The sequence below is a fragment of the Lacerta agilis genome, chromosome 1 (genome assembly GCF_009819535.1).
Source record: "Lacerta agilis isolate rLacAgi1 chromosome 1, rLacAgi1.pri, whole genome shotgun sequence".
NCBI lineage: Eukaryota > Metazoa > Chordata > Lepidosauria > Squamata > Lacertidae > Lacerta > Lacerta agilis.
In genome coordinates this window covers 39,355,906-39,380,447 of record NC_046312.1, presented here as the reverse complement: position 1 = coordinate 39,380,447, position 24,542 = coordinate 39,355,906, and the positions used below count along the sequence as shown (strand labels likewise).

The window sequence follows — 24,542 nt, the reverse complement described above, 5'->3', positions numbered from 1 at the left end:
GTGCTGTATAATGAACCTGTGATGTCTGAACACTAGGATCTAGAGAAGCAGCAATGAGCACTGAAAGCCCTGTGGTGTGACGACTTTCTGACTATTTGCCTATAAGGCAAAAAGCACATGAGGAGGAAAGCAAGACCGAGGCGGAGCAAGCTTCACGGACAATGTGAAGGGGGACTGGTTACACAGGAGGCTGGCCTGGGAAATCTCAAAGATGTTCAGGAGCTCCTTCAAACAGCCACTTCATGCTCCTACAGCTCCACAGAGCAAAACACCTGTTGACCAGAGAAGGAGGAGGCTGCCTTTGGCTAACGAATGTCAGTACGTAGCAACCTTGGAAGGGAGGTGGTGGCCGCAGGGGTGGCACAATTCACTTTGCTGCTTGAGGCAGAATGGGAAGGTGCCGCAACTATGACTTAGAGGCGAAGGCGTGAGGGGTGGGGGGCAAATTTTTGGCTTTCGCACAGGGCGCCACTGAACTTTTGAAAGCCCAAAGTCCGCCCCTGGCTGCAGGTACTGCTGTTGGACCGGCGTCCAATGGAGCAGCTTCTCAGAACCTCCCACCCCAGTCGCTGGAGAAGTGAGAGGCGGCGGCAGCGGCGAGATTTCACCAGAGGTCCCCGGAACTCCCTGCCACTTCTCCGGTGGCAGCGGCGGCGGCACCTGAGGCAAGCGCGTCAGGGTTCCCCACGGGCGGGCGGCTGGCTATCCTCGTCGCAAAACAAGGCAGTCGCGTTATTGACTCCTTTAACAATACACGCCGCCTGCTGCAGCGCAGAGCCTGAGGAGCCGAGCGCGCCTCGAGGGCCAAGTCCCCCGGCCCGCCGCCTGTGCGCAGCACGTGACCAGAGCGCGAGTCAGCCGGGGAGAGAGAGAGAGAGAGAGAGAGAGAGAGAGAGAGAGAGAGAGAGGAGCGCTGCTGGTGGCGGCGCCTCCCTCACAGTCCCGCCTGTCCGGACTTTCCGGTCCCAGCGTGCACTGCGGCGGCGTTTGAATGGCGCTCGCTATGCCGAGTGGGCCCCGGCGCTAGGACTCCGCCGCCGCCGCCGCCGCGCCCGGCGGCTCCCATTTGAGGCCCGTCCAGCAGCAGAACCCGCGGCGCCTGGACCATGAGCAGCACTCGCAGGTGAGCGAGCGGTGGCTTGCCAGGCCCTGGCCCCGGAGCCGGCGGTGGCAGCAGCCGCCGGGCTGTCCCATCCAGGCGTTCCCCTTCTTCCTCCTCCCAGCTTGTGCACGCAGGCCCGGGTCAGATGCGAAGCAGCAGCCGGGCAGCCAGCTGGGGCCGCAGGGAGAAAGTGCCGCCGCCCCTTCCCCCTCTCCCGGGCGCTTTTCTTCTTCCTGGCTTTATCGTTTCCTTTCATTCGCCCTGGGCAGGGAAGGCCCACCTCGCTCTCTGCTCCTGTTGGGAGGAGTGCTAATGGGCGGGGGTGAGGCTGGCTAGTTTCTACCTGCCTGCGAGCCACCCACTATCATGCTGCATTTGTTGAGAAGGCTGCATTTGTGTTGGATTCCCCATTCCCCCAACCCCCAGCTCGTGAGTATGTGCTGTAAAACTACAGTATTTTTTAAAAAAATTGAAGAAATTGAGGTGCACTATTCTTTTAACCCTCAAGCACCTAAGACAGAAGGATGACACCACCACCACCACCCCACGGTTTTCTTTCAGGCTATCTTTCCTCTTGCATTTACACCAGTGACTTTATTCTGGGCGTACGTTTAAGGTTGCATGCCTGTGCGCTCTTACAAGCGAGTAAAGCCCTATTGAGCTGGATGGAATTAGGTTCTGAGTAACCATGCTTAGGATGGGGACCGTAGGAAACCAGTGGACAGATTATTGGTCCATCTAACTTCAGTGTTGTCTATGCTGATGGGCAGTGACTCTAGGATTTTGGGTAGGAGTCGCTCAGAGGTACCTTGAGATGCTTAGGAATTGAATATGCATGCAGAGCGGATGTGCTGCCCCTGAACTATGATGCCTTCCGTGAATTGCAGTGCCAGTACTCTCATTTTGCATAGTGTGATTGTCTCCTAAAATGTGGTTCCTCTACTGTTCTATATTATGCAGGACAATACCTGCACCAATGCCTTTTAGCTCTTAATTCAGCAGGTGTTATTAGTGCTTTTGCTGGTGGGGAACCCTTGGGTAACTCAGATCTGTTCGAAGAAATGACTTTGCAACTTAATTTTAAGGGATGCCCCTATTTAACAGAAGGATGGCATCATGAGACCAATATGCAACATAACAAATACCTGCCAATAGTGTCATGCAGTGTAAAATAGTGCAAGAGCTCATTGTGCCTTGTGCCTTCTTCTTTGATTTGGTGGAGGGGAGAGGTGTAGCACAAGGGGGATGAGTGTATTGGGGTGGAGATGAGAAGGTGGAAATGCAAGTAAATCATACAGGGTTAAAGACAATGCAGTCAGGAAAGTGGGTGCAGTGGTTAGATCAGGGGTAGGCAACCTAAGGCCCGGGGGCCAGATCACCAATCGCCTTCTCAATCTGGCCCGCGGACAGTCTGGGAATCACCGTGTTTTTGCATGAGTAGAATGTGTCCTTTTATTTAAAATGCATCTTTGGGTTATTTTTGGGCATAGGAATTCGTTCATTTTTTCCCTCCAAAATATACTCCGGCCCACCACATGGTCTGAGGGACGGTGGACCGGCCCACGGCTGAAAAAGGTTGCTGACCCCTGGGTTAGATGATAGTTCCCTAAAACTTTATATGCAAGGTGCCTAAGTATTCCAATCTCTTAGCAGGTGGAGCAATAGAAACATAGCCAGAGGCTGTCCTCAAAGCCACTTTCTGTTAACAGGAAAACTTGAACCTGTTTCACATCCAGGTAGTTTCACTCCTCCAACTTTGTTTGCTGGACCTTGCTAATTCTACCAGTACCTAAGAATCTTAACATTTTGCTGCAGTTCACATCATTATTATGTTGCCATAGATTTAACACCAGTACCATAGCATTCTAACCTTTGTGTGCAGAATCTAACATACTTTCTTTTTCAGTGTATTTTACATTTTGTAATATCCTTCCAAGTCAGGCATCCCCAAACTCGGCCCTCCAGATGTTTTGGGACTACAGTTCCCATCATCCCTGACCACTGGTCCTGTTAGCTAGGGATGATGGGAGTTGTAGTCCCAAAATGTCTGGAGGGCTGAGTTTGGGGGTGTCTGTTCTAAATAGTTCATGAGGGCATGCACACACACCCTCCAGTTTACCTGTACAACAATGCATGGTTTGCTATGCTGAGGGGGTAGCCACTAGTATCAGTGTGCCTGAAGAGAGTCAATTTAAAAGTGGTTGATCAAATTAATAGGTGTGTAATTCTGTACACATTTACCCAAGAGTAAGCCTGATTAAATTTAAAGGACCTTATTCTGAGTAAACATACATGTCCTTATGCTACGGTGATCAGTACATCATCACATGGTTCACAAGATCTTCATCTGACCCACTAAAGAAATGATAATGCACATCCCTCTCTTACCATGAAAATATTTTAAAAAGTGCTACAGCACAATTTAATATCCTATGGCTTGTATCCAATGTAGCACTAAGTGACCATCCTGTCAATACAATGGCTTCTCCTTACACAATAAGACTTCCCTGTTTCATCCCTCTAAGTGCTCCCTGTGCCCTCCCCAAATCTGTTCTCAATGGTTAGGGGGAAACCCATAAAAGATTTTGGGTCTGCAGATGGGGAGGGAGAGGGGGAAGTCCCACTGTGCAAGCATAAATCAGTGTGAAGTCCCACTGTGCAAGGTTTTTTATTCTGTGGTAAAGTAATATGTTGAAAACATCTATCCATGTGTTACCATAAATTTCTGACATTCAGTAGATTGTCTGCATTTGATAAATATTGGGAATAATAATGATGATGATGAAAATTTATTATTTATACCCTGCTCATCTGGCTGGGTTTCCCCAGTGACTCTGGGCGGCTCCCAACCGAATATTACAACACAATATGGCATTAAGCATTAAAAACTTCCCTGAGCATAAAGGAAAGCATAAGGAATAATTTTGCTGTTTATCTGTGTTTTGTTATCCTTTTCATTTTTATTACTTTCACATATTTTTGAAGTACTTCAGCCCACAAGCCTCCTTAGCTCTTCCCCCCCCCCCTTTTGATGCACCCTACCAAGCAGACATAGGTTGTCCACATTACAAGCTGCTCACAGTGTTTGAGTTTCATGTGGTCACATGGCAAGGTTTTTGGTTGACTATAATTTCAGGCGGCAAGTAAGGGATTGTATTTTTAAAAGGTCCATATTTTTTTAAAAAATAATATGCATTTAGGGAGCAAGTCTGCCTTTGGCATTAGCTTGAAAACAGGACAAGGAAAAGAAACCTTTCCAAAATTGCAAGTATTGATTTTTATTTCTTTTTAAGATGACATAGAAAGCAGCATAATCTAATAATTAATCATGTGAGGCCAACTTTTTTCCTGACTTCCAGAAGTTGCTTACTTTAGTGCTTCTCTTGACCTTCCCTTTCCTTCAGTTTTGGTGCAGAAGACCTGCATAAATCTACCAAAAGGAGGATAGCCTGTGCTTCAGATGTCTGATGGTGATAGGAAAATATGCACAGCATGGAAGTGCACTACAAAAAGTTCATGAAGTCTCTCTTCTGAGGATTGTCTATTTTGTTAACTTTTGAAACCCTTAAGATATAATGCTGCCTGATCAATTACTTTAAAAGTGTTACTATGTGCATTGCATATAGACAGTCTTGTGGATAATTGCAGCACTTTACCCATCTTCTTGTACTTGCCTGTCACAGAATAACTGTGGTTAGTGTTGCCTGTAGTTTATTGAAATGAGCCAACGTTGTGGTTAATGAACCTAGCTTGTTACAGTAAAGCAGTGTTTTTCAACCTTTTTTGGGCAAAGGCACACTTGTTTCATGAAAAAAATCACGAGGCACACCACCATTAGAAAATGTTTAAAAAATTAACTCTGTGCCTATATTGACTATATATAAAGTAATTCTCTTGAATTTTTCAATTTTTCCCACGGCACACCAGGCAACATCTCGCGGCACACTAGTGTGCCGCGGAACAGTGGTTGAAAAACACTGCAGTAAAGCATAGTTAACACTAAGTACAATTTGGCTGGGTTCTGTCAGGACCTTAAAAGCTGTGATTAGCTCAAAACAGAAATGGATGCTTTTGATCTCCTTGAAAGTGTGATAAAGGAGGGTAAAGGTAAATGCACAAGCCCAAGGCTTGAACACACAGTACTAAACCAGTCTTCCCCAAATCAGAGCCTTCTAGATGTTTTGGTCTACAATTAGTCTCGACCAAAAAGGCCAGTGGTCAGAGATTATGCAAGTTTTTTAGTCTGGTACCCAGATGGTAGCAGGTTAGGGAAGGAGGCATTTAATTATGGTTTTGTGTTATGTGTAAACCAGGCCACTGATCATTGCAGACTGCAACAAGTTTGCCAACTTTGGTTTGGTGCCAGCTGTAGTTATACAAGTAGTGTTAACCATAGTTAGCTGTGAAATTGGCAGAGTACCCCCTTGATTGGCGGGGAGGGGGGAGAGAACCATGTGGATTACAGATCAATCTGAAGCTATCTAAAAAAGCACAACCCAAAAGAAAAGGGATTGGAAGGGAGGAGGAGGTAAGTCAGAGGTAGGGAACCCTTTTCAGCCCAGGAGCCACATTTCCTCATGGACGACATTCTGGGGGCTGCATGGACAAGGCTAGAGGAAAAATTGGACAGAGCAACAAATGTGACTTTGTTGTTGTTCAGTCGTGTCCGACTCTTCGTGACCCCATGGACCAGAGCACGCCAGGCACGCCTATCCTTCACTGCCTCTCACAGTTTGGCCAAAATTTGACTTAGTTCTGTACAAAGCCTACAATTCAACTACACAAAAGTCCAAAGTTACATACATGTCTACATACACACTCCTACCCTGGCAAACAAGATACAAGATACACAGGCAGAAGCATGTGAGGAAGGCGTGAGTGAACAGGGCCAGTGAGGGATTTGTGCTTGAGAGAGTCTCAAGAGCAGGCTTCCTCAACCTCAGTCCTCCAGATGTTTTGAGACTACAATTCCCACCATCCCTGACCACTGGTCCTGCTAGCTAGGGATCATGGGAGTTGTAGGCCAAAAACATCTGGAGGGCCGAGGTAAAGGAAGCCTGCTCAAGACCTTGATAGAGAGAACTGGAGGACTACAGTATATTTGGTCCATGAGCCAGAGGGGTGCTATAGGCTTAACGTAGATATGGTTTTCACCATGTGCTACAAACTAGGATTGCTCTTCTAGGAACTGGAGCTATTTATGTATGAAGCTGAATTGCTAACAAGAAAGTAGTGCCAGAATTCCATCTCTGAGGACTAATTTGATGGGGATAGGGTTCAGTTGCGAAAAGGCTGATTGGTACTACAGTAGATTACTCATGTGATATTAACTGATAATTTCAGCTGAGCTGAGGATTTTGGCTAGACAACTTTTAATTTGCTAATTAAGATAATTAAGGTTTTGTTTTGAAAGAGACACTGATTTAGAGGGAGTGAACTGCTCTGAATTTCATTTAGGCTGCAATCTTATACACACTTCACATTAGTAAATCCCATTGAACTCAGTGGGACATCAATTGAGAAGACATACACAGAAGTGCACTGTCATTGTAAAGTATTCAGGATTTTTCTGATTTGGAGAAGAAAAAAACAACAACCAGCACACGTGCTACCACGATTTATACCCCCCCCCCAAAAAAAAGAAAACTAGGTTTGATTCCAATTTCTGCTGATGAAGTAATACAGTTAACTTAAAAGCAACATTTTTTGCATTATGAGGTGTCTTTTGTATACAAGCACATCAGCCACATCCTGAGAGCTGCTATTAGATATCAAGCTTGTAATCTTTGCAATTTTACCAAATTACAGTGGTGTAACAATCACAGCTGTAAAAATGGTGGGGTAAACAAAAAATTCAATTCATGGTCATACTTACCATATTACAAGTAGTCGAGCTTCAGACATAACTTACATTTATTGTTTGATTTCCTCAGCATTAGTAGGAGTGCAAATTGCCTTGAGCACAATAGTACCCTTGTCAGCTTTTGCTCGTATCTTTATAAGTTGTATTAAAATTTGAAATAGAAAAATTCTAATCTCATTGCAACGTATGCCTGGTGGTGGTAGTTAATTGATGTAATACTGTACTAGTTTCCAATGCTCTAAATTTATTAGGATCTGATTAGTTTGAGTTATATCTGGAAAAATAAAACTAACAAATACTTGAGGGGCTCATCCATGTGGCAGCTGAAGTTTAATGTGAATTCAGAGCTACTTGTTTTTCTTGGCATCTATGTGCCATCCTTGTCCAAATGCCAATTGCCAACCTATGCTTTTTGTCATTTAATTCAAGTTTTCCTGATCAGCAATTATCAAACATAAAAAATGCACAATTGTCTAATTGCTGTGCATACTGAAGCTTACTGTGACATCATGTTTTGTGGCTGGTTCTTTGCATGTGTGGTGATGTTTCCTTGGGTCCTTTCTCTATTGCCATACCACCTACTTCTGTTTGCTCCTTGCCTGAGCGCAAACTAGCCATTTTGTTTCCATTTATCTCAGAGGATGAGCTTTTAGAGGAGGAAAACCAGGAAAAAATTTTTTTCTTGTTTCCGCCTCTAAAAACGAGGTGCTCCCTATGGTCCGGTGCGCCCTATGGAGTGAAACATACAGGACGTTTTTATTTCTAATACAGCTGTTTTATGCAAAACTGCACTTGCACAAAACAGCTATATTCAAAGCAAGATAGGTCCTTCAGGATATAAAAAGGAATTGGTAGCTATAGAATCTGCAACCCATTGTGAAAGATGAGGAAATGCCCCGTGTTGACTTTAAGAACCATATAAATATCTCAAATGTTTTCCAAAAGCCAAAAGTTCTTGAACTGAAATATTTGATAATATCTAAAATGCAGTACAGTGGACGCTCGGGTTGCGAACGCGATCCGTGCGGGAGGCGCATTTGCAACCCGCGCCGTTGTGTCTGCGCACATGTGTGACGGAATTTGGCGCTTCTGCACATGCGCAAGCGCTGAAACCCGGAAGTAACCTGTTCTGGTACTTCCGGGTTCGGCGTGTTCATATCCCACAGCGAGCGCAACCTGAGGTATGACTGTGCAGTGGTACCTTGGTTTAAGAACAGCCCTGTTTACGAACTATTCAATATAAGAACTCCGCAAAACCAGAAGTAGTATTCCGGTTAGTGAACTTTACCTCGGTCTACGAATGGAAGCCAAAAGGTGGAAGGGCATCGGCGGCGGGAGGCCTCATTAGGGAAAGTGGACCTCGGTTTAAGAACAGTTTTGGTTTAAGAACGGACTTCCAGAACGGATTAAGTTCGTAAACCAAGGTACCACTGTACACTTATGGCTTAGATATTCAAACAAATCCGATGCAGTACCTAGTAACTATTTTATTGTAATATTTGTTGGTATTTTAAATACTTCTTTAAATATTCACTGGGTTATGCCCTCACTCTAGTATTTGAGCACTAGTTTGGTAGCTGCTGTAGGTGACCAGGAATTCCATTCAGGCAAGTGAGTAGGCTGATGAAAGAGAGATGAAACACTCCAGCCCTCTTTCCCACCTAGCTTAGAAATGCTGTGCATCTTTCCAGCCAGCCCCCAGAAGGCTAATAACATTTTTGCAAGTGAGTAACTTATGTAGAAGGCTGAACTAGACCGTGTCACATTGTGATATTCTATGCAATAAAATGGTCAAGATAGGTAAACCAGATGGTTTGTACTTCTGTTACTGCTGCATGGATATTAACATTCAGAAAAAGGCATTACAGGTACATTGATGTGGATTTCTACTTTCCTGTTTTCTTTACCTAATGCACTTTTTCTGAAGAAGCATTTTTAAGGAAGCAGCAGCTCTACTTCAGTCCGGTAAGACTAAAGAGCTGATTACCTATTTATAGACTCTGCACAAAGCATCTTTGCAATGGAACATTGCCCTCCATAGTATGCTGCTACCTTAGGCTCCAGAGGATGGTTGTGCAGATCTGAAATTGATTTATAAGAATTCCCAGGGATTATTTTTAGAGAAGGAAACAAAAGCTTATGAAATACGGACCACAAATCACTAACTAATTTTATTTCATGTTTATTTATTAAAAATAAAATACCAGACTTAATGGCCTTTATGCTAGACTTCAAATTGTCTGTGGTTCTTATGTTTCTGAAACCAGTTTATATTAATGTTATTTATTAACTGAGGAGTTGTAAGCCAGTGCTGAAGAGAAGAAACTCTCAGGTGCTTAGTTAGAAGGTTGGCACTGTATAGCCTATGGCAGATAATAGTATGTATCCAGATGGATCCCTTTGAAGATTTTTTTTTAAATGATGGCAGCAGTGAGATTGGCCTTAGCTGTTAGCAGATCTTCAGACTGAATTAACCAATGTGCATTGACATATTTTTAATATTATGTGAATATTCCATGTTGTACAGCTGTGTTTTTTTGAAAGTGTGCTGTATAAATATTTAAATAGTAATAAACAGTGCAGAAACTTCAGGTGTCCTTATTGGATTAAATCAATGATGAGGTTTTAAAAAATATCTATCATAATATTCCCAGGGCATGTTTCAGTTAAGTACTTATCACTTCCAACTGATACAGTTTTATACACTTCCCTGTAGATTGTATCTAATGTGCTAAATAAGTAATGTCTTCATTAATTCTCATTCAAATTACTGTGGGATTGACAGATAACGGTTAAGAATGAAAATTAACTTTACCTTTGTCTTGAAAACCAGGGATTTTGGATATTATGGCAACTGAAGCCCAAAATGTTAGAAAACGAATGCTATTGTATAGTGACGGTCGTCCTGTTGATCTCCCTAGAAAAAGGAGTTCTTATTCCATTAATGAGAACATGAAGGAGGTAAGCTTTTACGTTTTCATCTACATCATATAACTAGTTTTCTAATGTAAGACATACACAGCTAGTTCTATTGTTGTATTGTGTGTTGTGAGTGACCTCCCATTCAGAGCTGTAAAGGGTCATTAGTTCCAGTATTATAATCAGCAAGAGCTACAGATACCCAGTAGCTCCAGTTGCTTTTTTATTTACAGTTTATAAAAACAAATAAAACTATTACAATTATAAAACACATATAACTGTTCTATTTTATATTTTATTTTTAAATCAGCCTTGCATTGGGATATTTCCAGGTGCCTTAGAAGAGCCTTTCTCAACCATGGGTCCCTAGTTGACCACTGATCCTGCTAGCTAGGGATGATGGGAGTTGTAGTCAAACAATATTGGAGGACCCAAGGTTGAGAAAGGCTGCTCTAGAGATTTATATCATTTAACGTGTTTATTTTATTTGTATTTAGTAAACAAAGAGAAAAAACATTAAAACAGTCAAGGCTGCCAAATATTGTATATTAAACTGGCATCCATTCATTGTTACCAATGAATTTATAAAATAGAAAATTTTCCATGAGAAAAAATAAGCACTGGAAAACTTGCTGCTCCACATCACTGACAACATGTGTAAGAACCTCTTCAGCCAAACCAGATGCCATCGTGAAGGGGGTGTGGTTGACAGCCTTCATAAATATTGTCTTATAAAGAGTGCATGATTGTCATGATTCACTAGCTTATGTTTCTAAATAGAATGAAATGATGGGCTTATAAAGAACATGCTTAGGCCATCCAGAAGAGGCAAATACAGAAAATGGCTGCTAATTTCTAGAAATATTCTGATAGATCTACCTATCTACTCATTTCAACATGGGGAAGGTGTTCTCACTAATTTGCCAAGTAGCGTTGCATTACCATGAACCCTTATTTTATAACTGAACCTTCAGGGATAAGATCTATTTGCCAAATAGCTTCTTTTTCCTTCTACACCCCTCCTTGTAACCCATCCATCTATTGCAGTCCTACATTATTTTGATTCAGTGTGAGGTGATTCAATTCATGGAGCATGATTGTGATTGTGCATTCAGTTGAAGAAGGAAGCTTTCCACATTTGGGATAAAATGTGAAAAGCACAAAAACGAGCCTAAACAAATTAAAAGCAATGGGGATAGCTGATGAATTCTACATGTTTGATAGCAACACAATTAAAACATGAGAAACCATTTTCTTCCAAAACCATGCAGTCCACGACCAAAAGGACTGCGAGTGAAAATGCCTTTTTAATTTATAACACCAAAGGTAGCAACAGAAAAGTGGTTAGTATTGATACCTTACCTTTCTGTGGGGAGTCCCAATGAGTCAGAATATCAAATGTTAGAACATTCAAATGCTGAGCAGTCTCATTATAACCATATTGATAATATGACAGATAATAGTTCACTTGGTGTGATGAAGAAACCATCCTCAACCATATTACATTCTCAAGCTGTTGGCAGACTTATCTAAGACCCTGGCAATCAAGTGTACTCTTTCCCCAACATTCTATTAGTAAAGACTGACATTATAACACAGGTTGTAGTACAAAGTTTCCTCTGATGTCATAATCCCACCTCTTGCCATGGATGTCACAATATCATATCCTTCAGCTAGATGCTCAGAGCAGCCATTAGTGGTTTTGCTCTGCGACAACAAAAATAAATGTATTTTCTCCAAATGCTTGTTGTATACAGCAATTGAAACAAGGTGGAAAAAAAACAGAAAATCAGACACATAGAAAATTAATAGTAGTCTTTTTCATTCTTGGTTATAACAGATATGCTGTTTATTTCTAGGGTAAGAAATCTGCAAAACATTTGGCTTCTTCCACAGGCAGGTAAGAGCTGCTTCTCTTCATCTTGGAGACAGAATTCTACAACTGATCAATTTAGACAAGTCCCTTTTCCAATTATCAGTGAAGAATGAGCATCTTTTAGCCCAGTTTCTTAGAAGTTAGTTTAGCAGTAACTCGGGTTTGTTTTTGAGTTACCACTTGGTTTGTCTGGAGCAAAGCAAACCACAAACCTTGGCTTAGCTCTGGGTTATGTAACAGCAGAATGACTGGGGAGGGGCAAAGTAGCCACAGTTTTTACATACTTGCATGTTTGCATTTAGCCATGGTTTGGGTTAGCATTATGTGTGAACTGGACCAGTATCTTTGGCTTTCTAGTAAATGAGTTGATGCAGTGTTTAATACCCCTTCACCTCTATCCAGTGCCCATTTTGCATCAGTATAATGATACATTCAAGATTGTTCAGATCCTGACACTCACATTACCAAAGTAATTGATAAAAGTGTTTCCCATGTAAGTCAGATTGCAGATTTAAATTGTGTCAGTTCAGTCCTCCTTGAGTAATAAATGTTATAAAACTCAATGCAGGATGCTACTATGGTAAATAAAATTTTACTGCAAAATATCATAACATAGCATGCACTATACATAATGATTTTGACTAGATACTAAACTCATTGTTTCGTTATTGCAGGACAACTGTTGGGCAAACTTTGACCAGCCCCCATCCTCTGTTCAAAGTAGTATATTGCAGAAGAAAAGCTCATTATTATACTCCAAAGCCTTGTTTCAGAAAGAAACAGCTCCCTAAAGTCAAGAGCCGTGTCATGGCAAATAAGGAAAATGAACTGGCATGTGCAGCTGATCTACCAGCAAAACTGCCTGCTGACGGTCGTACTTTCTTACTAAACTCAAGTGATTCTGGCCGCTCTCAAACAGAAAGTTCATCATCGAAGTACAGTGGATTTTTTTCAGAGGTAAGTTAAATGTTACGTGATACTTGTTTTAAAATGAAAAACTGGAATCTTAAGATTGCTGGATTACTTCCAATCTTAGTTGTTTTGTAGGGCTTGGATTTTGTAAGCATTCTATTTTAAAATGTTGGTCAGATAGCCTGCAAGGAACTGCACATGATAGCTTTAATGAGAACCAGCAGGATACAAACAGTATAGGTTGGCAGTTGTTGGTTCATAGTGGCTAAATTGTTCCCATGTTTCTAGGTTTCAGAAGATCATGATACTATGGCACAGGTTCTCTTCAGTAGAAACCTCCGGTTGAATGTAGCTTTAACTTTCTGGAGGAGAAGAAGTATAAGCGAGCTCGTAGCCTATTTAATAAGGTAAATATGAAAAATATGACTGGTATAATCCAGTCCACAGTGGTTTCAGTGCTTGTATGTGGAGGATTCCCACTCCCTCAGAGGCAGAGGGCTGGATGGGAATGTAGAAATCATGCACAGACCTCCCATTCACCTCAATGGCCCATGTCTTTCTTTTGCAAGTATCCACTGAAAGGAGAGAGCAGGACTCTAAAACTTGATGGACTCGAATACAGATACTGTGTAAAGTTTTCATGTCGTCTTTTTTCTTTTCTTTTTTTACTGCAGCTATTCTTAGTCCTCTGTATTTAAATGCATGTGCTGGCTCATGAATTATTGAGCTTAAAAGTTTCAAGTCTAGAAGAATTACAAAGAGCTGTGTCTAATAGTGTACATTTTTTTTACTGATGTTTCCAGGATACAAGATCTGGGTGTAGTGGTAGACTGCCTTCCTGTTCTTACCAGCAGGTAAAGAATACACCTAGGGGTAGGAGTTTGTGGAGCTCAGATTTGTAAGAGCAAGTTTGTGTATACTGACATTTTCTTCTTTCAGTTTACAGGAAGAAAAACCATATATTTCTGTGGGCTGCTGTGTAGACCTTCTACCATTAGTTAGATTACTGCTTAAGAGCAAATTTGAAGAGTAAGTTTTAAAATATAATTCTCTTCATATGAATGTTTAGATGCTGACAAAGTAAATGTTAATCTTCTTTCACTGGCTGCTCCAATTTTTAAAGCCCTCTTTGTGTTAAGGGGCCTGTGGGCTTCAGTACTGAGACTGCCTTGGTCACCCTACATGATGGCCTGTGTTGGGAGAAAGACAGGGTGGGGAGTCTGTTCCTACCGAGACTTCTCTTCCTCTGGTATTCTTGACAATGACATTGTTCTAGAGTGTCTAGCCAGGATGGGAGCTGGAGGCACTATTTTGCAGTGGTTCCGCTCCTATCTGGATGGCCAACTCCAGAACAATGCCATGGTCAAGAGTCTCCTGTGTAAAGCTCTGCAGGGTTCAGTCTTATAATCCTTTCTATTTGGCATCTTTACGATGCAGCTGAGTGGGAATTATCCAGAGTTTTAGAGTGTGCTGCCATCACTATGCTGATCGCACGCAACACTGTTTTTCCTTTATAGCTAGAGTAGGTGTGGCAGTGGATATGCTGTCTGGCCTCAGTAATGGACTAGGCAAGAGCCAATAAACTGAAGCTCATTCAAGACAAGATTGAGACACTGCAAGTTGATTCCTCTGACTGGATGAGTGAATTGGATCCTGTTCTGGATGGCATCTCACTCTCCCTGAAGGAGCAGTTCCACAGCTTGAGGGTATTCTTAGATCCAACATTGCTACTAGAAGCCCAGGTGACATCCATGGGACAGAGTATCTTTCACCAACTTTGGCTGTTGTCCAGCTATGACTTTTTCTGCATGGGGATAGCTTTACTTCTGCTGTCTACATTCTGGTCTAGGCTGGATTACTGCAATGTGTTGTATGTGGGGCTTCCTTTGAAGACTGTTTGAAATGCAGTGGCCAGACTGTTAACAAAATCTGGAAGGCGTAAACCTAGAGCATCTGTTTTGGTGCAACTGCATTGGCTTCCAACTAGCTTCTGAGCTCAGTTCAAAGCACTGGTTTTCACCATTATTAAAGTCCCATTCAGATCAGAACCCAATTACCTAAAGGACCGCCTTTTCTCATATAAACCTTCTCAGACACTGTGTTTGCCATCTGAGGCTCTTCTCTGTTTTTCCATCTCTCCACCCCCCAGCCAAAAAAGCACTAAGAGTCTTCTCTGTAATAGCTTCCTCCAGTCTTTGGAATGTTGCTCCCAGGGAGATACTCCTGGTGCCCACTTTACTGTAATTTCAATGCCAGGTTGAAGCATTTTCATCCTCCCAGGTATATGGGCAGCTTTGATTATACTGATGTTACAGTTACTTAATCCAGGTTTTGGTGTGGTTTTATCATTGTTACTGTATTGATATTGTGTATTGGTTTATACATTTTCATTATGATTTATTGTATTTATATAGTAAATTGATTTAAGATTCATTATTATAAAATGATACGCAAGGCTAATCAATCTAAAACACTATTATCCATGTGCATGCACACTCTCAACCATCATCATCTTGATTGCATATTTTCTGCTTGTAACATGCTGAAAATAGTTGTGTTGTATGTGCTCATCACAATTCAGAAAGTGTAGGCAGCAACCATTTTGCACAGGGATTCCATTTCTGTTCCCGGTGCATGTCCCGGTGCACACAAGCCTGCCCAGCCCTGTTATGCCCCTGTTCCATCCTCTTCCGGGCCTAAAAGGATCCATGTGTTGGAAGTTGACGCGTGCAAAAAGGTTGCCACCTGTAGCTCTAATCAAGCAATGGGTTCATTTTGCTTAATCCTGTTTACATAGAATGATGCACAAATAATGAAACGCTCCGGTAGCTAGCCAGAGCAATCCAGAACAAAATCCCTTCCAAGTACCAAATAAAGTGATCAGTTGGATCTTTGGTATGAAGCAAAACCCTTCTACTTTGCTTATGAGGAGAAAATGCCTGTGGCACTTATTCACATATTGTGGAAAGTTCCTTCTGTAACAACTTTCTTAATTCCATTTTCCTCCTGTTTCTATGGAGGAACATTTTGCAAATGAATTTTCTTTCTTCTTGGGTTTAAACTCCTCTGCAGCATTTTTTGTAATACAAAATAAAATCATTTCAGATATGTGATCGTCGGGTTAAATTGGCTCCAAGCTGTTATTAAGAGGTGGTGGCCAGAGCTTTCTGCCCATGCAGAAAAAATAGAGGATGGGTAAGTTACGCTTTTTAAAGTTCATGACAGTATGGCACTTAATGTGACTTACATTTCTTGTTTTTTTTTAAATTCACTCTGGCTTTGCAGATTCCATGGCTTTGCAGATTAGCAATTGTTGAAACAGCCATAGTACCTGAAAATGCTTTGTTCAATATAATACCCACAATGTACTATAAGCAATATTCTTAAAATGCCAAACTCCAAGCATGGTTTATAGCTGAAAACTGCAGTAGAGTGGCAGTCATTGTTCAGAGGAGATGATGTCAAGACATCTACAGATATTATGCAGTTAACTTCCACTCGTGTGATTTCCCCTTCTCTTCCCTTCTTCTGGACCAGATTTGGAGAGTTCACCAGCAGTGTATAGGGAAGAGAGAGGAAGGGTACCTCCCATTACGCAAGCAGAAATCCATTGCACAATTGGGTGGGCATCATTGGAAGGGCCCCAAATATTGAATATGTTTTTCTTTATAAAAATATTTATATGCTACCTTGTGGCCCTCAAAGGAGCCCCATGGCAGTTTACAAACATAAAATACTTTAGCTTTAATACACAACTGAGGCTTTGTAAAAGAGAAGAGTTTACTTTAATCTCAAATCTTCTTTTAATAAAATGTTGAAAGAATATGGCAACTTGTGTTTCAGAAGAAAAATATGGCTTTGTAACTATTAGGTAACTGCTTAAAATTGGCAGTTGTTGCAAAAAGACAGGGATACTTCACTGTCTTTGAATGCTTTAAAAATATTTTGCTATATTCCACACACACACACACACACACATTGAAAACCTAGTTTTACAAGTTTATTTTTGAAAATAGAATAATCCATGGACTAAATAAAAATATGTCCAAGGACAAATCCACACTATAGACTTAAACTGCTTTAACATGCCATTCAGCTTTGAGGAAAAACTGGTTCTCTGAGGAGACATAGTGATCTCTAATAGGATCATCTCAGAACCTCTTCAAACTACAGTTCTTAGCATTCTTTAGTGGAAGCTATGACAGCAAAAATTATATTAAACGTATAAGAAGTAATGTAGCTTAGTTTAAATCTGTTAATCCCTACTAACGTGTTCATGAGTATGGATCAGAAATGCAAGAAGCTTCCAACTGAATGGGATAGTTTAGCATGATGTAGGAGAATATGTTTTTCGGTATATTCAGTTGGTTTCTTTAAAACATTTTTTAATTTCCTTAAATAATATACGGATGTAGAATCAAACCACCAGACAATATTTTAAATATCCCGCATCTCAATTGCAGATGTAGATTATGTGGTTTGATGGGGGGGATCTAAATACTTTTGGGGTGATTATTTGAAAGATAAAGCCCTAATCAAAGCACTAGCAATAATTTTAACAACTGGATTATTGAGGAAATCATTAAAAAATTGAGTGCCTGAAACATTTTTTGCATATTTTTTTTTAAAATCACTACAATGTACCCTCCTGTTCTCATGTCAGAACTAGATTTTTGGGGTCAAATTGCTTGGAGCAGCACTGAAATTGATCAAATTAAACAATATAGTTTGAGATTCATTTTCTCCCAGGATGTTTCATTACATTTTGCTTTCTCTATTAACTGACAGTTCTATCCATAAAAATTGGGAGAACTTTTTTTTTTTTTAAACAGAATTTATTAGCATTTTCAAAATATAACACAAACCCAACCCCACACCTACAAATACAAAAACAAATACAAATACACATAATGTCAGGATTCTTCTTCTTATCTATATACCTTGCAAAAAAAAAAATTCTAGTTCTGAATCTTGACGTTTGACTTCCCCCGCCTATACACCTTCGGTTTTAAATCAATATACTATTTCCTTAACAACTTTTCTCTATAAAAATTTTAACTTTACTTAACAAGAAAAAACACAATTGTCTTAATCTTTGCATTATAACCTAGATCTTAACCAAGTATTCTTATAGCTAAACTTATTTCTTCTATCCTTTATCATGCTGCTTTTGACTTAAGATTCAATATCTCCTTACTTATTTAAAATAAACTTGTAATTAACAGACTTCACACTCCGATTTCGGATACCATGGCAGACCATTTGGATTATACATTTAATATTTCAACCCACTCCCCCTCTGTCCATTGTCTTTTTCTGTCTTTCACCAGAACCAAATCTCCAATTGTCTTCCTCTAAGTGTCCACAGGTCCAGGCAGCATCCACAACAAACCCCGCATCGAGCCTCAGGGTGTTCATCCCCTCCATTCTGGGTTTCTCCGTTTCTTTTTCTTCTTCTTCTTGTAGAAATCTTAATTCCATGTCCCTTGCCCCCGAGCTGCCACCTCGGAGTCTGGATATTGTAAATTTTCCCGTTCCAGGGCTGCCACCCCCAGAAACCGGCCCCCCTTCCTTTCGGAGTTGCCCAGCCATCTCAAACCATCCTTCAAGCGCCCCTCCCAGCTCTTTGCCGAAGTTTGTTTCCATTGTGTAAAACTTTTGAAAAGCCTCTTCTGTGGAAAGTAAGCCCTTTCCATTTATAATTCCACTCAAAACTTGTAGTTTTCGATTAAGCAGTTCCAGTTTCAAGACAGTAAGCATTTCCTCATCCTTAACACCAGAGTTCAATACCAGTGCGATCGCAAAGTCCAGCATTTTAGGAGGGAGGGTGAGTATCAAGTTTCAGTTCCTGTCTCTTCCTTCCTTTGTTTCAGTTTTTTCCCACGAAAGTCCAAGTCGTCGCCATTTCTCCGATGCCGGAGTATAAAGACCAAAACTTCAAATGGAGATATTTTTTCCCCAGTTAACCCCCGAAGGGAAATCTCGACAGTCTCAGTTTTCAAATTCCAGATACTTTCTATCGATTGTTGTAGCAGCAGTCACTTAAAGAGTTAATTCCTTTCATCTCCCGAAGGGAGGGAGGCGGGCTGCCTTTCTTCTTTCCCCCAGATCGTTCCAGGAATACAAAGAGTCAATCAATTACTCACCGCCTCTGGGTTCTTAACAGCTCATTAAGGACAGGTAGAACTTAGACGCTCATCACAGGCTTTGTCGCCGCATTTACATCCCGGTTGGGGCATGTCCCCTATAGCCCGGCTCCGTCGTCCCTTCACCCCCACTCCCCCTTTACAGGGGGAGCGGGGGAAGGGTTCGGAGCCACAACGGGCACAGCCGGGGAGCCCAGGGTGCGGGACGCTCTTCCCGCACCCCAACCGGAGCCCCGCTATGCGGCTGCAGGGCTCCTAACCCCCGGGATGGACTGGGTGCTTCGCAGCCGAAGCAGCCCACGACCACCCGCAATGGCGTCAGCTGCCAGAAGTCAAAAATTGGGAGAACTTTCTCCTTAGACTAAGATTCCCTCCCCCTCTGATCTTTTAAAAAATATTTTTAAGTTTTTACCTATATGTATTTTTAATTTCCTGAACTGAAGTTTGAAAAACTACTAAGGTAAAGGGGCGCTCAATTTTAGGGATGCCCAAAATATAATTCCATGTGTCTGTCTTTCTTTCATAGAAATATTCAGATTTTAAAGACACAATTAAGTGGATTGTGGAAGCAAGAAAATCATCTTACTTTGGTTCCAGGATATACGGGTAATATAGCAAAGGTAATGTGTTTGTGGTGTTCCTTCGTGGTCTCAATGTTATACAGCCTCCATTACAGTTAAGCTGTAGTGAGCTGGTTTATTTTGTGGGGTGCTACTAAGCATTTGGAAGTCTGATTTCTCTATGTAAACAGCAACAACTATTTCTCTTTGTTTGGTTAATGTGACTGGGGCCTGCAAAATGTTGGGGTGACTTTCCCCTGTGTTAATTCATCAAACTGCTCTCGCTTTCCTCAGTCTTTGTCACTTTTAAAGTAGCCCATTAGTAAGTTGGGTTGAATAAATTTGGCTTATTCTTTATTGTGGGTCTGCTCCTCAGTCTTTGCTTGGTAACCAATTCTCATCCCTTGGCTCTTTTGCCTGATTATCAGTCTGATCCTTGTTTTCTTTATTCTGGACCAGCTGCAGAAGTATCAATTGCTTCCCTTTCTATTAGAGGAGGGAGCTGTGTATATGGCTCAAATGAAAAGGAAGAGAAGACATAATCATAACAATCCTTGAAGCAATTCCAAGGGCTTCACATTATCTTGTCAACCTTGCCATAGCCCTGTGAGAAGCAATTGTAGTATTATATCTATATTACAGATAGAGGACTGAGAGCGAGTGTGAAGTGCTTAATCAGCTTAGTGAGCTCATTGTACAGGTGAAATTCAAACCAGAGACTTTCTGGTTCTATCGCAGTTTCCTAGAGCTGATTCCGCACCAGCTCTCATGAAAGAAACATGCATGGTTGAGGAGGGAAGAATATTATCCTTGCCCACACATTACTGGGGCTCCTCCTGCCTGCAGACTTACTTCTTCAGGTGTTATTAAGTTGCCACATATGAGGGGGCAATGGGGACAAGTGCACTAGCCTTGGCCTCTCATTGCCATTCTTGGTAAAAAAACAACAACAAAAAAACCTCCAGCTTTCCAGGGTTATATCACAAGGATGAAATGAACAAGGAAGGCAGAGCTGGAGTATTCTCTCTGATCTCCCCCTACTCCCTGCATGGTAACTTAACCTTTGTCAGTAATGCCTGAAGAGGGCTTGTATCGTGCTCTCGCTCTCCAAAGTGGAGGACACAAAAACAAAAGATGCACTTTTCTCTGTTTCAGTAGCACTTGCTCAAGGGCTTGGAACAGTTCTAGAAAGGATAATGAAAGAATCCACGTGCAGAACGGAAGGATTTCCCAAGATATGTGCTTTAGCATAGCATCTATTGCTGGAAGAAGCAGGGGACGGTTTGTACAGGGGAACTGTGAATAGTCCAACATCTCACCCTAGAGCAACAATTCCCATGTCACATGTCAGATTCGGGGTACACTCTTATTCATATGGCTTTCTATGAGCAAGGTGAAATATTCATGTAGAACACTTTCACTAAATTCTGTGTAAAAGAGAATCTTCAAAAGTGACATTTTTGTCCAGAAGCAAGTGATATTTGGCTGCATCAATTCAAACAGTCAGTAGTTGCCTCTTCTTAGATTCTAGCCCTACTTTGTGCAGTGAATGGCTATTTGAATTAATTTATCTCTCTCTCTCTTTTAAGGATGTGGATGCTTATTTATTACAGCTGCACTGACACTCCTGGAGGACAAGTGTATGTGTACATGTAGCGTGTGTTGGCTAAGAAGCCCTTCAAGTAATCCTGAACTATGTACTGTTTCCAAAAGGACATCTCTTCTGAGAACTGTCTTTGGCAGGAGAGGACTAGACCGCCAGACTGTTTAATTCAACCACTAAAATCCATCTGCTTCACATTGAAGTGGAAAAATTTCTAATAGGAGCAACCTTTACTTCAATGAGGTGAAAGTGCACTATGAAAACTATGCGTATGCCTTTGCTGCATTTTGGGATTGTTCAGTTACTGGATGAAGTCATGAAAGTGTTTCTACTGCATAATGGTATAAAACAGCAAAACTTAATTGTGAAGACAGAATTGCAGAACCAGTTACTAGGAACCACAAGAGACCAGTCGCCATAAATATTTTTTAAACTTTGTTTTTCTTATGAATTGTAAAAATGTGTATATTTTCAAGATATTATGAAATTTTGCTGTATTGAAACTCTGAAATATGTCTGCTATATTAATCAAGATATTAAAGACTATTTTTGTTGCACTACTGAGAAAACTGTATATAGCAAGGGGCCTTAACTACTAGTATTGCAAATAGCCAATGTAGTAAGAAACCATTATAGCCAATATATAAAGATGCTGTATAGAGGGATGGAAACTCTTTATTAAAAATCAGGGTGTTTACACAAATTGTGTACAAATCATTTTGAAACATTTTGCACACTTAAATATATTTAAGTGGATATTTCCACTGACTGACTACTTAAATACCTGTATGACCTAAGAGTACTAAAATTTAGGCATAGAGGGAGGTTGTTAGCAAAATGGTGAATATGTACACCTAGCATTTTTAATACTTAAATTTTCTAATATATTCTGTTGTTTCATTTAAATGTGTCGAGTAAACATACTAAATGTTACTACTGCTTTAATTAAGTTGGCATAACTTTACCTGGTTCTCTCACTCCGCTTAGGACATCTTCAGATATTTATAACTCCAGGCTCCTAGAAATGTTTACGGCCACGGTAGGCCTATGCTTTTCAGATTTGACAATGCATCTGCTACCTCCTCTAATTAATATTGCTGCAGCTCTTGCAAAATGTAGTTGCCATATTCCTGACTTAACATTTAAACTTAACTGGAAGATTAATGCAATACACCCAGTGCAAAAGTTTACAGCTGTGTTTCGTTTTACTCATTTGTGATATTTTAGTTCAATCTGCTATGGTTTATCAGCTATTTTAAAAAGGAAAACAGGTTGATGGGTTTGTGGGATGGCACCTGTGTCTTATGTTACTAGTAAATATGTTTGTCTAAATAAAATTCTACCGCGTGCCAGCTGTGCACAAAACAAACTGAAATGTATTTTTGCAGCATACCAACCAAGTTGATCACCGGATTTAATTTTGATCTTCAATGTGCTTTGGAATTATACACCAGCTGCTTCTATACACAACTGTAGAAAATAATATAATAATAATAATAAATTTTTATTTATTATTATCCAAAGACCAGGCTCAGGGCGGCTAACAACAAAAAGGTCTCTTTTCATGTATTGTGCCATGAGAACATTTACGGTCAAAAGCAAGGAAGCAATATTTCTCTATATAAGTGTATAGTACTGTAAAGACACTTGCCTCAATTTATTCCAAGCTTCAGTAAATCAAGGGGGAGGAGGAGGAAAACCAAGAAGGCCTAGTTCTCTTGTCTTGGTTTACAAGCCCTTATAGCTATGAGGAGATGGTCTTATGTCCTAAGGGTCAGGTGCATTAAGAATGTCAGTAGTGTACTGAAATAACAGGAAATAGAAGCTTGTTTAAATCATATGTTCTCCCCTATGTTACAGAATACTTGCCTAGATTCTGGTTTTAAGGGGTTTCTGATTAGATTTAAAATCCAAGGTAATATCATAGTAGATTACACAGAAACACTAGAGAGGCAGCTGGAAGTGGAGAACTGGATGAGAGGGATGGATCAGGGATGGAGCTGAGTGTCATCAATGTATAGGTGATACTGAAAGTCATGGAAAAGTGGTAAGCTTGCCGAAGGACAAAGTATGGTGAGAAAGAATAGTAGGGAGCCAAGCCTTCTGAGGAATCCCAACAACAAGAGGAAAAGCAGTATATGGAGACACTGAAAAGGGGATTAGACAGGAAGAGAGCCAGCGGAGGACAGCAGCAAGGATCCCCAGGGCATAATAGGAAGAAACTATTAACTATCAAACATGGCAGAAAGGTCAAGGAGAGAAGTACAGAGAAGAGGCACATAGATCTGGCAGTGAGGAGATCATGATTTTCATGAGGGTAGTTCAGTGGAGTGAAAGAGGTGAAAGCCATATTGGAGATGGTCAAAAGTAGAATTGGAGGAAAGATTGTTGTTATATAGGAGTAAGCAGCACAGTCCAGAAGTTTAGAGAAAGGGGGAAAGAGTAATACTTTGAGAAGGGACAATGAGTCTCGAAATGTGTTCTTTTTTGAGAATAGGGGAAATGGTGTCTTTGGATGCTCAAAGGAAAGAGATGGTACATAAGGGAGATAACTTGAAGTTGGAAAGGGGCATGTGAAGGGCAGAATGAAAGTCAGAGTAGATTGGTTCTATCTTAGCATTGGAGGAGGAGGCCAAATCTTGAACAGATAGAGGAAGTGGGGAGTAGAGGAGTAGGTTTTATCAGGCATCAAAGGTAGAGAAGAGCAGCTTGGAGTTGGTGTGGAAGAGATGGATGAAATAGTGCTGTTTAGCCAGGAGTAGCTTGGAGGATAAAGATGTTTCCAGGGCAGGTTACTTGCTTTCTCCTGAAAATCATTCAAAACACAAGTAACAGAGGTGAGTTTTTGTTTTGTTTTTTGTTTTAAAAGTAATGTTTTAAAAATACCTATGCTATTGAAAATGTACAATGAAAATGTACAATAACTAGATGTAAACACCTTTGAATTGGGTGGAGACCTCTCCACCCTGACAACACCCCCTGGTTTGCATACAAACAGGAACTGAAGCTGTGCTGATGTGAACAGCTAGAGGGGAAACAGCTGTGAAACGCACCAGGAGAAAAACAGCTTCACTATGCTCTAAGGCAGTAATGTGAACACACCCTTTGTGGGAAGAAGTCCGCATAATAAAGGGTAGACATTCTCTTTTTCACTCTACCAGTTCTTACTGTGCACAGATATTATACTTAGATGATCTTGATGATATGTGGCTTTTAATAGAAGGACAATCCTTACGAGATGCAGGATTCAGGCCATTAGGGGTCAGTGCCCAATTTCCAATGGTTACAGTTCAAGAGCATCAGGCGACAATGATACTGTTAGATTAGTTTAAGCAGACCAGAGCAAATCCTTATTTTGAAATTAAGAGGTCAGTACTTACTGATAAGTTTGATTTATAAGAGAACTGATGGTCAGCATGACATTGTTAGAAATAACACCTGCTTAAGCTTTGACTGATTCCAGAAATTTGGGGACAGAGAGATTAAACAGTGCCAAAATGGAATATACTTGCTGAGCCAAAACCAATTCTTATATAGCTGCCTGGAACATTATGCTGGGAG

At 41.0% G+C, this 24,542-nt stretch overlaps 1 protein-coding gene across 2 annotated transcripts; it reads left to right on the top strand.

Annotated features, from left to right (window-relative positions):
* Window positions 1-942: 942 nt before the first annotated feature.
* KATNBL1 (katanin regulatory subunit B1 like 1) lies at window positions 943-22,350 on the top strand. Of its 2 annotated transcripts, none has more exons than XM_033144939.1 (10): window positions 943-1,123; window positions 9,799-9,926; window positions 11,744-11,784; window positions 12,435-12,717; window positions 12,961-13,079; window positions 13,476-13,526; window positions 13,612-13,701; window positions 15,778-15,867; window positions 19,345-19,438; window positions 20,968-22,350. In XM_033144939.1, the coding sequence occupies exons 2-10, from the start codon at window positions 9,813-9,815 to the stop codon at window positions 20,998-21,000; spliced, it is 915 nt and encodes a 304-aa protein (XP_033000830.1). In that variant the 5' UTR covers window positions 943-1,123; window positions 9,799-9,812; the 3' UTR covers window positions 21,001-22,350. The 2 variants fall into 2 exon arrangements, with proteins under 2 accessions (XP_033000830.1, XP_033000840.1); XM_033144949.1 differs by lacking the exon at window positions 943-1,123 and adding an exon at window positions 1,513-1,531.
* Window positions 22,351-24,542: the final 2,192 nt, after the last annotated feature.